The 15095-nt window shown below is 55.0% G+C and overlaps 1 protein-coding gene across 1 annotated transcript in view; it reads left to right on the forward strand.

The window, feature by feature from the left end:
• Nucleotides 1–260: 260 nt before the first annotated feature.
• Cspg4 (chondroitin sulfate proteoglycan 4) overlaps nucleotides 261–15095 on the forward strand; it is a 36517-nt gene continuing 21682 nt past the window's right edge. The window contains exon 1 of the mRNA XM_059267934.1: nucleotides 261–501. Within this exon, the coding sequence (XP_059123917.1) occupies nucleotides 414–501 (88 nt within the window). The 5' untranslated portion in view covers nucleotides 261–413. The remainder of the gene's footprint in view (nucleotides 502–15095) is intronic.

Raw genomic sequence — 15095 nt, forward strand, 5'->3', positions numbered from 1 at the left:
ACCATCCCCGCAGAAGAGGGCCGGCAGCTCACACTTCCTTTCCCATTCTCAAGCGATCCTGCCCACAGTGTTCTGGGGAATCTAAAGTCTCAGAGACTTTGTCCCAAATCTTTAAAATGGGGCGTGAGTCTAACTTGGCAGTAAAGGTCCTTCAACCCTGACCAGGAGCAGGAGCCCAGAACGGCCCCTTTAAGAAGGCTGGGGGTGGGAGCAGACAGAGGGAGCCCCCGCCCGAAATCCAAGCGCGGGTCGGCGCCTGCCCCGCCCCCGGAGTTAAGTACCGGACAGCCCTTGCGTCCTAGCCCTTGCGAGGAGCCCTGCTCCCTTGACTTACGACTTGAGACTCGCTGCTGTCCAGACTCCTGCACGCTCTGTTCCCTCGCCTTACAAGTCCAGACACCCAGCCCGCCGCGATGCTTCCCGGCCCAGGACACGGGCTGTCAGCTCCAGCCCTGGCCCTGGCTCTAACCTTGGTCCTGTTGGTTAGATCTGCATCTCCTGGTGAGTGAGGGGCTGGGACCCGGATCCAGCCTAGGGATCTAGTGGGGGCTGCACTCACAGGCCAGGATCAAGAGTCCAAAGGCCTGTACTTCTCTGATCTCTGTTTATGGGGACTTCGGCTATCCAAGGACTCCAGGTTGTCTGGCTTTCTTGACCCTAGAAAGTCAGATCCTGGGAAAAGGGCCCCTGGGAGTCTGATTGCCAAGGGCGTGGCTCAGCCCACCCAGATTGTCCGGGTCACTCAGGCCACCTCAGTGCTACCCAGTCTCTTTGCCAGACAGGTTTGGGGTGACCCCAGTGGTACTTAAAGGACACCCATGGCAGTAATAAGTGGGCGTCCTGGACACAGACACCCTAAGCCAGAAATGGGGAGAGCTGTGAGGTGGGAAGTAGAGAGGAGGCACAATGCCCCACCCTGTGTGTACCCAGCACACCTCCGCCATGACCTCCTCTAACTGCCTTCTAGCCTCTGTACCCTCTCGCTGCTCTGCACCTCTCTTTTCGTTCCCAGGGGCTGGCTGGCTGGTTTCTGCCTCTACCTCCACCCACCTTTAAGCCTCCCCCCCCCCATCACTGTTCTCATTGAGAGGACCTGGTTGGTGACGCACAGGACCACCCACTCTTCAGGTTCCAGAGGCAAGGCTGCTACCCCTCAGATACCTCAGCCCTGGGGCAGCCTGTGCCACACCCCCTGTCCCAAGCCGTGGTCCCTGAGCAGCAGAGCCTGAGTGAAAGTGTACCTTCTGAGAGGTGCTGGTGCACACCGCCTCTGTCACAGCGCCAGGAATCCTAGCATTACAGCATTCTTCCTTTACTGGAGACAAGGGCTGGTTATGCCATAAGATCTGTAGCCTCAGGGCCCATCAGTCATTACTACCCATGTATGAATCAGGCCTTCAGCCTACATCTTTCAGGACTGTTTCCAAGAGCAACTAAGAGCAGAGAGGAAGCTTGAGTCTCCCTTCCAGGGGCCCAGGCCACACCCTTGTCCTCAGATGGGGGAAACCGGTTCTAAAGAAGGGGATCACAAGGCACCCAGAAGGGAAATGAGTCAGGAAAGGACCCCCTGCACTAAGGTGACTCGTGGATGGATCCAGGCTCCCCATCCCTGCTTCACAGATTTCCTTTCCTAAAGTCTCACAGCCCCAGTGGTGAACAGACCTGAAAGATGTGAAAAGGGAGCATCTGAGATAGCTGGGAGTTCAGCTCATCCAGTCCCCAATTTCCAGCCGAGAGATGGGTCCCAGCAGCCCCTACCTACTTGGGCTTCAACTGAGAACAATTCTCAGATACTGTCTTAGCACCGACAACATGAGACGCAGCACTCAGGCTGCGCAGAGACGGGCAGGCTGAATCAGGGTGTGGCGATGTGTGCCCGTAATGCCAGCACTGAGGAGGCTGAAGTGAAAGGATTGCACTGTGGGTTCAAGGCCAGCCTGGGCTGCAGAATGAGTCCCAGACCAGCCTCAGCTGGAGTGAGACCCTGCCTCAAAAACAAACAAAAGAGAAAAAAGCAGGGGAAGAAGGAAGAAGAGGAGGAGGAGGAGAGGGGGGAAGACGAAGGGGGAATGGAGAGAACTCGTATTAATTCAGGAGATCGGAAAGTGAAGTAAAATTCAAAGAGCAGTTTCTAATTGTGTATAGAATATAGAGCCGTGTGAAAAGTGTGGAGGAAATCAGAAGCAAGATGGGTGGGACAGAGGGCCAGCCATCCTTGAGTCAAGTCTTGAAGGGTGGGAAGGGAGTCTGCACTCCGGTCTGCAGTCCTCAGCCTGGACAAGAGCGGGAGGTGGGTGTAACAGGGTGTTGAAATAGAAAGACCAGCAGCTTGGCTGGAAGGTGTATTTTGGGCACAGGACAGGAAGAGCCACTGGGCTGGGACACAAAAACCTTAAATGGCAGAATGAAGCCCACAGCCTCGGCACTGTTGGTGACAAGAAGAGGCTGCAGGTACAGAGCTGGGGGGGGGGATGGGGCGCCCGTGTTTTAACAATAAACCCACCCTGGGTTTCAGGAAGGATTTGAGCGTGGGGAAGGGACGAAATAGCTGATACTCACCGCTATGCCAGAGCTTCTGCATAGCACACCCAACTCTCACTCCCAACACAGTCTCGGGGTTTACGTGGGGGCTGAACTCACAGCCCAGCACCAGGAGTCCAGGGGAGGTGGGTGTCTGTACTCTTTTTCCCAGGCTGATTTCTGTTTGTGGGGTCTCCAGCTAACCCATGTTGTCTGGCTTTCCTGACCCGTGGAGTCACATTGCCCAGACCCATCCTGAGCTCTGCCTCAGGAAAGCTGCACTCCACCTCTCCTGGCACTTAGGTTCTCTTGTCCCAGCTGAGGCACACTTGGGTGGCTCCCCTGCACCTACCAGCATTCCAGAGTACCCAGGTCATGGGGTCTGGGAGGCAAGTTTTCTTGGCAACCATCTGGGGCAACATCTCAACTGTACAGACAGGAGAAACGAGACCCCAGAGAGGAAGCAAACGTCTAAGGCCTTTACAGAACCCCAGCTGCCCAAGAAAAGCCCAGGGGAAGAAGGGAGTCCACTCCTCCTGAGCGCTGTGGGAGGCCCTCGGTAGAGGAACAGAGCTGGGAGAGTCTGGGAGAGTGATGCCTGAGGGACAGGCTGGGGAGAAAGAAGATGGCATTCCAGTTCAAGAAGGCTCGGCTGTAACCTCAGGACCTGGGGTGTGTCAGAGTATAGCACTGAGGACATTGACTCCCGTACCTCTTCTCTGGCCTGGCCTCACTTGAGATATAAGGGACTGAGGTGGGACCTACACAGCATGCCTCCCAGGGAAGCTCTCAGGATTATCTGGACGGGAATCAGAAGACATGGGGTATTTAAGACAGTGGGGGCTCCAGGGCCCCAGATACTAGAAAGAGAATCAGAGTAGATCCTGTTGGCTCTGAGAGTGATTTACAGGGGCATCCGTGGTGTGGAGACAGATGAACCTTGTGTGTGCACAGTGCATGCTGCCCCGGATCTGTGAGGCAGGACAGAGGCCAGGGCCTTAGCCCAGCCCACCCAGACTCTAAAAAAGCTGCCCCAGAACTAAACATAACTGAGCTCCCCCCTCACAGGGTCCACATGCCCAGGCAGGACAACAAGAGCCTTTTAGCAGTGCCTGCCGGGGTGTGAGTGGGGGTATGGGGGAGGGTGAGCCATGCCAGGTGGGCCAAGCTGCTGATTGCTGGGACCACGAAGAGAGAAGGCCACAGGGAAGGGAATGGGCATGTGTGGAGCTCACGCAGGAAGTGTATAGGCTGTCTGGGAACTGGGCGTGCTGCCCAGGATAGGGTAAGGGAGGGGGACTTGGATATCCCTGACGTCCGTGCTTGTTCACTGTGCACACAGATAGAGCACGCACATGAGGACCCACAGGCACAGGCCGTGGTGGTTGGGATACAGCTGCTCTCATAGACCCTGACAGAGGCGGTAAGGGCAGGAGTAGCTGCTGCCTCGTCTCCAGTCCTCTACCTGACAGACCTGGACTTGGGTGGTGCCTTGGGGGACATGGTGGGGTGGAGTGCAAAGTTGTACCTCCTGGTCAGGACCAGGAGAAGATAAATTAGGGGTCTGTGGGCTGGGGTTTCGGCCTGCTTCCTCTTCGGTTCTCTGTTTCACTGAATGCCTGACAACTGCTGGCCACATCCAGAGCCTCTCCAGCATGCCCTCTGCCCCAGCCTGTGTTAATTCTGCAAAACCTTCTAGAGATAAAACTCTTGTTCTAAGTGCTGAGAAAGTGGGTCTGGATGCACCATATTACCTTCATTGCTGAATCTGCAAGGAATCTTGGGATTAACTGGATCAACACCAATAGTTGAGAGTTTAGATCCTTTCTAGGGCAGGGTTCCCTAGCTCTCTGGCCTCCTGGAGAACACAAATCTCCTAACAGGGAGAGGGTTAAGCCAGTTCACCACTTAGTCTGATCACTTCCTTCCAGAGCCAGCCCTGGTGGGTGCTGGAGTACAAGGCAGGAAATAGTCCCATTTTATAGAGGAGGAAACTGGGCTCAGAGAGAAATAAGGACTCCCCCAATCACTCTAGGGATTCTCATTCATCCCAACAGAGTGGGCCATCCCAGATCAGGCCAGCAGGATAGAGGCATCCACCAGTGTGACTTCAGCCCCGCACCCCGCAAGAAGAGAGATATCTTCTAGAGAAATCCAGATCCCTGTCCCTCCAGCGATTGTTCCCACCTTTCCTCCTAAGTCGTCATAGCAAACCCCCATTAAAAACCTCCACCTACTTCCAGCTAGGGCCGCAAAGGAAGTCACACATTTGTTTCTGATGCAGTTTGTAGCCTGGGGCTGCTGTCAAGGTGGCTTGGTGGCATGGATCACCCATGTTCTAGAGGCAGTGTGGGTGGGCCTGGCCAAGAACATTGCCTGTCCTGTTGACCAGTCCTTCTCGCTCAGTGCCTACCCACGCCTGCCGGCTCGAAGCCTGTGGGGGAGAGCCAGCTCTGCCAACTCTGGTGTGCATTAGCCAGGCTGCCAGCCATGGCTCATGCTTACTTAAACGTTTCAGTATGCCCCCGCCCCCTCTGCCTCCACAGACCTAACAGCAGAAACCCTGACTCCAGACCAGCCCCAAGTGGGTCACAGCAGGGCTCAAGAAGTTGCTTGCCCTGGAGTCACACAGTGCTTCCTTAGTGGATTGGGGGCCAGGCCTCCCTGCCCTTTGTCCTTATTTCCTGACATGGGTGATGGCCTCACCCACAGGAGCAGCAGCCCCATGGGAACAGATGTCCCATGTCCTCTTTCCTGGCTCTCCACCACATAGCTGAGCACAGGGTTGGTCCACTGGGGGCTGGAGAGGTCACTGTGCTGACCAGGGATTTCAGAATGTGCCTCAAAGTGCTCCCAGGGGTCACCTCCAGCCCACCTGGAGGTGTATGATTCTGGGAATGTGGGATGCCTGTCTCACCCAGTTCGCGTGGAGCAGCTTCCGGAACAAATGTTTGTAGATTGAGTTTTATGTCCTTTTTGCCAGGAGTGATAGCACATTACCATAATCCCTGTACTCGAGAGGAAGAAGCAAAATTGAAAGTATATGGTCAGCCTAGGCTACAGAGCAAGACACGGTCTCAAAATAAATAATAATGATGATGATGATAATAATAACGTTGGGCTGGGGATGTGGCTTATTTGTAAGAGTGCTTGTCTTGCATGTGTGAAGCCCTGTGTTCAGTCCCCAGCAGCACCACATACACTGAGTGTGGCAGCATGCACCTGTTATCCCAGGACTTGGAGGCAGAAGCAGGAGGATCTGGAGGTCAAGGTCATTCTTGGCTAAATAGTGAGTCTAAGGATCCTGGACATTCCAGACTTGATAGTGAGACTACGTGAGATCCTGTGTCAAAAAAACCAAAATAACAAAAATACACTGTTTTAATAGAGGATTCTGTGGCAGAGAAAGGGGGAGGAAAGGGAGAGAGAGAGAGAGAGAGAGAGAGAGAGAGAGAGAGAGAGATGACTTCAAAGAATCCCACTCAAGACTGATTGCAGGGTTTCCTGTCAAGTGTCCTTCTCCAGGCGGTTGAGCAGGAAGCCTAAAGGCAGGGAGCAGCCCCTGAACACAGTCTCCTCACACCAAACTCTGAGGTGTCTCCTGTCCCAGACTCCCACCCTACTACTCCTGCCATCAAATAGGATTCCTGAGCACTCGGGGGGCGGGCAAATGCCTCAGTGTCTCCTTGTCTGCAGACCCTGCCACACCACTGCTATGCTGTGCCCCTGTCTCCCTACCATGCATCAGCCTCCACGGTCAAGGTGAACCTTGTCCTTGTGTCTGGTTGAGCACGGCCATCAGTTAACATCTGCTATTTCCAGCACCCTTCCACATCTGCCCCAGCTGGGCTCCACAACTGGACTTCCCTTCCCCAATCCTTCAAGCTTCAGCACCACAGCCCCTGGGAGTCTTTTTACCGCTACTAGCTCTGAGGCCAGCCTAGTCAGCTTTTCTCTTGGGGCCCTGTATAAAACAGCCCACTTTCACCTTCCCTCTGTCTCCTGACCTATGATTAGATACTCAGCAGGACCGGCCAGTGGTGGTACTCGCCTTTAATCCCAGCACTCAGAAGGCAGAGGCAGGTGGATCTCTGTGAGTTCGAGGCCAGCCTGGTCTACAGAGCGAGTTCCAGGACGGCTAGGGCTGTTACATGGAGAAACCATGTCTCAAAAAAAAAAAAAAAAAAAAAAAAAAAAGACACTCAGCAGGTGTGTGTGTGTGTGTGTGTGTGTGTGTGTGTGTGTGTGTGTGCCCACACATATGCATACGCACACAGTGCATTGTTCTGTGACTGGACAAGAACAATGTCCAGCCCCCAAGTCAGCAGCCCTAGGGGAAGCCCCCCAGTTCAGGACACACACCCTGGCCCAGGAAGGACCTCTGGCTAAGTCTCGGCCAATCTGCTCCCTGGGGAGCAGAGAGGACTGGGGAGAGGACACCAACTTCCGTTCCCACCTAAGAGCAAACCCTTTCCCGCCCACATTTCAGGAGGGGGCAGCTATAAATATCAATGGGCCCAGGATGCTGATTCCCACGACATCAGCTCCTCCCTGCCCCCTTCGCAAGTGCACAGGCACTGGGACCAAGAAGTTCTGCTGCAGCTGGGGCAAGGCAGGCTTGCCTCCCCCCTGCCCCCCTACACACACTCCCCCACACCCCTCCACCCGCCTTCCTGGCAGAGGGAGAACAAATCACCATTTTGGGAGTCTCTGGGCTATGGATGAGCTCCTTTCCTATTCTCATTTTGACTCAACCCCCACCTTTCCTGCTCTCAGCCCTCCGTTCCTCAGAGACCTTCTATGGGGAGGCAAGAGGCTAGGCACAGCGGTTACAGACATGGAGTCAGAACGCTCCTCTGGGGTTAGATTCCAGCTCTAACGCTCCTGGTGTGACCTTGGCTTGGCCCCCTCTGAGCCTCCAGTCAGTCCTTTATAAACCAGGAAAGAGTAATTCCTCCCTCTCACATGCGCTGGAGACAACCAAGCCAGATCGTGGCCTGGAAGAAAAACTCTGCGAGCACGTGTGCCCGAGGTTGCTGTCACTCTGTCCCTACTGTCTTTCTGGGGTGGGTGGCTCAGCAGTGGGGTGCTCCTGTTCAGGAAAGGTTCCAAGGCAAGGACACTGTGAAAGCTATCAACCAGCTGCTGCCTACCCACCACACCCCCAGCCCAGGACCCTTCACAAAGTGGAGACAGGATCCCGCATCTGTCCTGCTTGAGGGCTGAGGTCCCACCTTGCTCACTGGCAGAAACAGAAGGCCCCTCCTGGGTGCCCAGAACCCTCTTCCCCGTAGCTGACTGCCCTGAACAAGGCACACTGAGCTGGCATGGAGCTGAAACTCAGTCAGAGGATGCCAAGTGAGTAACCAAAAGGTACTCGAACCCCGTGCCCAGAGAAAGTAAGTGGGGAGGGAAAGATGGGCCCCAGTACTGTTTATGAGCAGGGGAACCCAGAAGCCTGTCTTTTTCTTGCCCTCTGCCAACCCCACGGGGCCTTCTCTTGGTACACTCCAACTCTGACCAGAGCCCAGTGACTTTGACCTAACATGGTTTGATGTCAAGAGGACCATGGGGCCACTAACACCACTTATAATCAGCAATGGGTGGCTTCGTAACAAGGAGCAGAAATTCAGGCTGAGAGAAGTTGACAAGAAGTCTCTGGGATGTTAGTGATGTCTGTGTGTGAGTCCAGTGAGGACGTGCAAGAAGGGAAGCCCCAGAGAGGGCTACAGGGTGAGAAGTCTGGCATTGTGACTCTAGAAGAACCCTTGGGATGGAGGACTAGCCAAAGTCTAAGCCTCCAGGTTAAGATACCTCTGCCTTCACCCCATAGCGTACTGGGAAGGACCCAGCTAGCTCCCCGGATGTGCTAATAGAATCCAGGCGCCTGCCCCTGGCTGCTTCTGTCTCCAGGCATCTGGGACCCGTGTGCTTCTGATCACCCATCTGTAGCCCAGCTGGGCGCTTCTAGAAATAGGGGCTGAGATGGAGGCTTCTTCCTCCAATTAGTGAAAACTGAGGGGCAGGGAACTTGAGCCTATGCTTACTATGGGGACTTGAATCTCCCAAGTCAGCTCTAAAATTCTGAGTCCACGCTCTTAAGAACAGGACAGGGGCTCAGCTTCTAGCTAGCTGCTTGTCCTGGGCCACACAGTATGGGCTTAAGGGCACTGGTGAGCCAGTGTTCCCTGGCAATGGGAAATCACTTCCCAAAGTTAGCCCCAGACCCTGGGGCTCTCCTAGGAGGAGAGCCCCCCTCCACCCCCGGTTCCCATCTTCCACCCCCTAGCTTGGCCCCACCCTGCCAAAAATAAACTCAGACCACCCCATTTTGTCCCAGCCAGACCCACCCAGCCCCTCCAGAGCCAGTTGAGTCACTGCTTGGGACTGCTCCTTTTTTTAACTGTCTGAGTCACCGGCTGTGGCTATGGCTGCATGACACATGCCCAAGCTCCAGTCAGCCCAGAGCCCCTAATAAGCACAACAGTGGCCTCATCTGCATCGTGACTGGCAGCAGGTGAATGAATGCTCCTGCTGCTCTCTCTGGCTTGTAGCCTCTCAGAACTGGGAAGCTCACTCCCTAGAAAGCCAAAGATGGAGCTGACCCCTAAGGTCCTGCCTCACCTGTAGCGTTTCCTTGCACCTCCCCCAGACCTAGGCTTATACACCATGAGTACCAGAAAGAGGGGGGTCTCCAAGCCCAGGGTCTAGGGATGAATGGGAAGGCCTGGCTTCTAGGGAGGAGGTCACAGAGATGTCTACTATTGGCCTTGCCTGTTTGGTTCCAGCTCAGGCCCCCACTGTCCCTGAAGACTCCCTGCAGGCAGAAATGCCCGTGTCTGCCCCTCCCCGCCCCCCACTGTCGATCCTGCCTACCACTGGGCTGCTGTCTCATCTCTCTCCCAGACTCTTTTCTGTCCCATCTCTGTTTCTCCAGCTTGACCATCCCTGTCCCTGGCTGGCTGGCTCCACTTCTCCCATATCTGCGGCCCCTCTCTCTCCATCTCCTCCTTTCCCATCGCTAGCTCTGCATCTTTGCCTCGCCCCTCTCTCGTCCTGCTCTTTCTTTCTGTCATCTTTTACCCAGTTTGGGTGACAGTCTGAAGTGCTCCCTCTGCAGCTGGCACCCCTAGGCCCTCCTCTGTCTGCTCGGTAGACAAAATAGACCCACATCCACCCATTCCCACAAGGGAGTCTGGGCCCCTGAGACCAATAATCCCGAGAGAAATTTTCCATCCCCTTCACCCAGGCCCTGTCCCCTAGCCCAATACATAGGCTACATCCTGTCCCGGGGAATGTCAGGATCCCACAGGCACTTCCTTAGAGCCTGGGGGAAGGGGAGGGGGCCTGGGAATGGCCCCTCCTTGAGCTCTGCCGGAGCAGGGCCTGCACAACTTCAAACCCTGTCCTCTGTCTGTGGCTATGCCTCCAGCTATAAATAGGGGCTCATAGTCTATTTTCTTTAAAAACAAGCATCAGACTGGGTCACCATGGCCAGAAAAGCACTCCCTGGCTGGAGCAGTCTCCCACTCTTCCTCAGCCACTGTGTCCAGGCCCCTTAGATGGTTAGCAGGGCTAGAAAGGAGGCTGGGGGTGAGACACAGTGGAGAATATCTGAGGCAGTCTCCAAGGTGCTACCTGGACCACCTGGACCACCTGAGGGCATGTGGCCACCCTTCATACGCCCCTCCCCACCATCTCCCTCCATCACAAGAGGTCAGTCTTGTGCCTGAGACGCACAGTGTCAAACAAGAGAAGTGACAGGCACACAGCTCCCCAAGCCCGGGGGTCTTTGGACCCCAAATGAAAGAAGGATGTCTTGCCTGTAAGGCAAGGGGAGGGAGGCATGAGGCTTGTCCTCAGAGAGAAAGAAGAAGAGAGCTGGATCTAAGACAGGGATGGGTATCTGCTAGATTTGGGCAGAAAAGCCTGCGGTCCAGCAAGGCTGGCACATGGCAAGTTCAAGGGAGATGAGGGAGAATGCTGTGGACAGGCGAAAGTCACTCAGGGCCTTCCACACCACGCTTGGGGTTTGGAGCCTTGTCTCAGAATGGAGAGCCACCCAAAGCTTCCAGGCAAGGGAGGATGTTGGGCAAATCAGTTTAACTGTGGCTATTACTTGCAGTGGACGGCAGGAAGTTAACTAAGGCGGGCACAGGATGGTGGTGGTGATCTGCCTTGCAGAGTGGCACAGTGGGAAGGGAGGTTAATTTGAGAATTCAGAGGCAGGATGGATGGAAAATGGATGTCCCTCGACAATGAAGAGGGAGGAAGGAGCGGACCCAGAACCCAGATTTCCGTCTACAGTGGCTGGGTAGTGGGAACTTTACTGGGCCAGTGAGCAGGTTGGGGTGGCATGACCTTCTTTGCTATGAGTGAGGTTGGATGTGAGGGTTCCTGGCCCAGATGTCCAGAGCCACTGGCAGAGGTCCTGAGGGCCCAGAAAAAGAGACCATGCCTGAGGATGGAAGAAAAAAAGATGAGTACATGGTGGCAAGAATAGGGTTTCGTTCCTGGGAGCCACAGGTGACAGGAAACTCAGTGGGAACCAGCTCCAGCAGGAGGCAGGTCCACATGAGATGTGAGGCTTCGGTCAGGGCTCTGTGGACGGCCTGATTAGCCCTCGGCCTGGTGGTTTCTGGGCCCAACCTTCCAGCCACAGACTCCTGTAGCTGGGCACTGGCCAGTGTGGTGTTTTGCTGCTCTGCCTGTCTGAGACAGATCTCCTTGATAGAAATCCTCAGGACTGAGGTGATGGCTCAGAGGTTAGGAGCACTGGCTGCTCTTCCAGAGGACACGAGTTTGATTTCCAGCACCCACATGGCAGCTCACAACTGGCTATAACTCTAGTTCCAAGGGATCTGACACCTTCTTCTGGCCTCCCCAGGGACTGCATGCATGTAGTGCCCAGACGTACATGAGAGAAGACACCCATACACATAAAAAAATAAAGCTTAAAGTTTTTTTGTTTGTTTGTTTGGTTGGGTTGGGTTTTTTTTGAGAGAGGGTTTCTCTGTGTAGCTTTGGAACCTGTAGACCAGACTGGCCTCGAACTCTCAGAGATCCACCTGCCTCTGCCTCACAAGTGCTAGGATTAAAGGCATGCACCACCACCACCCGGCAAGGTTTTTAAAAAGAAAAGAAAATTCTCAAATGGGGCCAAATGTCACCTCCTTTTGATTTCTACTCCTCTACCTACTGACACGTCCTCCATCTACATGCCCATGGACCTTGTGGATGTGCAAGTGCCCTATGCAGGGACACAAGCCTGGGTCCTACCCTGAAAAGCTTCTAACATGTGGGGCTGTCGCTCAGTGGTAAATCACATGCTTAGTATGAGCAAGGCTCTGGTTTAATCTAACACATACACACACACACACACACACACACACACACACACACACCCCACACACACACACTGCCTGCCCATCTGCCCATCTGCCTGTCTGTCTGTCTGTCTGTGTTATAGGAGACAGATGATCCCTAATCCAGCTCCTGATGAGGAGCATCTATCTGTAGGTCTCCCCCTCTTCTTCCCTAAATGTTAGACCTGATCGGTCCAAGGAACATGGCCTGTTCTGCACACACAGGCCACCAAGCTGTAAGTTCAGGGCTGCCCAGGCCCACACTCATTGTTTCCCATCGCAGCTCACTCACCCCATCCCCAAACCCAGGCTGCCAGGCGAGGGAGCCCTGAGACACCTTCCCAACCGCCCTGTAACAACACCCTCCTCTCATGACTGGTCTGTGGCACTGTGGTCTGTGTATATATGAGCTCTGCCTGTGAGAGGGCTTGGCCAATAGACACTCTCAGAGTACCCCCCCCATGCCTAGTTCCTAGACCCCCCCCTATTCTCCACCCTTCCTGACCTCCAGGACCCCAGTGGGCAGGACTGGCACTTAATCACTGGCTTCTGAGAAGACTGGGCCACCCCTTGCCAGCCCCTCACGCTCCCAGCCGTTCCCCGAGCCCACCCGCAGCTGCTCCAGGAGAAGCCAGGCCGCTTCACCCTGCCAGCCCAAGCAGATGTGTTCCCTCCGGCCCTCCACTCCTCCCACTTCCACCCAACCCTGACAGAGGGAGCCTCAGGGGGACAAGAAGGGAAAAAGTGTGTCTTCCCCAGGCAAGATGCCAACCCTCACACCCCTCCTCCCGCCCCGGCCGGTGCAGATGCTCCATTTCCGACTCACGTGCTGTAGCCACTGCTTTTGTATGCATGCACCTCCCTGCCAGCACCCGCAGCACCCAGCTCTGGAGCCACACCCACAGGGGCTTCAGTCCTAGTCTGGCCTCGGTCCCTGTGAAACCCTTGCACAGGGAAGTGTCCTCTCTAAGCCTCCGTGTCCCCACTTGTAAGATGGGAGGTGTCTCAGAGAGATCCTGCTAGGGTTCCTGGGAGTCCCTTCTTTTTCTTCTGCGTGCCAGGAACCTTATCCCAGGCTGGACCCACTGAGATGGGAATCTCACACCCGCTAGGGCCTGGCCAGCCAGGGATAGGGAATGTGGAAAAGGGCCTGGAAATCCACCCATCTGAACAAGCAGGAAAATTATAAGGCAGAGAAAAGCCTCTTGGAATTGCTCCCCACCACCCTGGTCCCGCCCTCTCTGCCTGGGGCAGGGGAGCAGTGGAGCTCCACAAAGACTCCATTGAGGCGGGCTTCCTCCCTGTCGCAGCCTCCAGCCTGGGTGGACTCTGGGCTATTGGTTCCATCAAAACCTCTCATTTTCCCTCCTTCTTCCTCTTGTGCCCACATGGCCCCAGGGTTGGGATATGTGGCTGGAAGCCTAGGACACTAGCCCTGCCCCTAGAGAGCTCACAGGGCATCTCCCAGCCCGTTCCTGCTCTTTCTCCGGGAGCACTCATCCTTCATACGGGCCTCTACTTTGGAAATCATCCTTAGTCTACGGCCCTCAGCATGGCTGACTGACGGTAGTTGTTTAGAGGACCAGTAGCTGAGGCCAGTGCCAGAGCCAGGGCTCAGGCTTTAACTGAGGAAACCGTGTTCTGTTCTTGCCTCTTTGGACTTTCGGGGAACCAAAAAGTCAATGAGAGTGAAGTTTCAAACTTGGTTCTTGTGGCCTCACAGTTCTTGGGGTGAGGGAAAGTAGACCATGCTGACCCCAGCAGAAGTCTTTTAGTGTTCATTTGTGATGGTCATTTGCTGGTGAGTCTCACAGTGCTTGGTGGTCCAGCACTGCCCTGGGATGAGGTTTTTGTCTCCTGAGAGGGAGGACAATTTCTGTTCTAAATCCCAGTCCCATGTGATTTTGAACTGGTCTACTGCTGGTCACATGGCTGGGAAGCCTGGAATCAGGTGAGGATAGCTATAGAGCAGCGACCGTGTGCAGTCTCCAGGGATGGCAACCCTTAGCAGTGAGAGGTGTAGATGTGGCTGGTAACCCTAGCGTCATGCACATAGAGGCTGTTGTCCCTTTGGTCTGACCTGAATCTCTTCCATTTCACCTTCTCTTTCCATACCTTCAGAGCAGCAGAGGTAAGGAAAGATGATGGCCAGGATCAGGATGGTAGCTTGGCCTTGTAGGGGGTGGGATGTACTGATGGAGGGTACGTGAGGAGCAGATATCCCCCCCAAGCTAGGCCTACTAGGCAGATTTGCTCTTGCCAAGGGGTGGAAGGAAGGGACAGGTAGGGTAGACTATCCTTCAGTCCTGGCCAACCAGGATCCAGAACACAGTTACAATAGTCTTGGACCCAGCTCCTCATCGACCCCACACTCACATCTTCTATCCAGGTATGCTGACCCACACCCACCACCACACACACACTGGTCCATGAGGACTCCTTGTCTGCTTTGGTCAGCCTATCACTGCTCCCCCAGCCCAGAGCAGGGACACTCAGTAGCCAGGGCACCAGCCTCTGGGCTCTGCCCACCCCTAGCCTCTTTCAGGTTTCCCTGGCTTGGGGGCAGAACTCTGGTGGAGAAAAGAGAGGGAGTCCTTGGAGGTCCAAGGGAAGGCAAGCTGGCCTGTGGGCTGGGTGACCTCAGAGAGAGCGCAATGGCTCAAGCAGGGCATTTGGCCCATTGCTCTTACAAAGGCTGCATTCAGCCCCAGGTGGGCCCCTACACCCGTGGTGGTAGACAGAGAGCCCTTCATCCCTGCCTCAGCCCTCCCAAGAGTCTACCCCACAGACCTTCAGACTCCCTTTAAAACTGCAGCCTCACCCTGCCTTCTCAGGCCTGGAACCAGGATGCGTTACCCCGATGGCAAACCCCACAGGCTGTGGTAGAGAAATCCAGCTTCCCCAAGGCAGGATCCTCTGCTCCCCACTCGCGGACACTCCTCACTCCAACCCACAGCAGTAGGCTCCTGTCTTCACTTTCTCCCGTGGCTTCCCCTTTCCTAACTCTAGTCTGTGTCCCTCGAGCTCAGTCTTTGTGAGGACAGGGTCACTATGTCTCATTTCTCAGCGTTTTTCTTAGGCTTTCTGTCTCTCCCAGGCTGGCTCTTCTTTTCCATCCCAATGGCTGCACTAGGGTCTGTGTGTGTGTGTGTGTGTGTGTGTGTGTGTGTGTGTGTGTCTGTGTGTCTGTGTGTGTGTGTGTGTGTGCGT

The sequence above is a fragment of the Peromyscus eremicus genome, chromosome 7, assembly GCF_949786415.1.
Source record: "Peromyscus eremicus chromosome 7, PerEre_H2_v1, whole genome shotgun sequence".
NCBI classification, from domain to species: Eukaryota; Metazoa; Chordata; class Mammalia; order Rodentia; family Cricetidae; genus Peromyscus; species Peromyscus eremicus.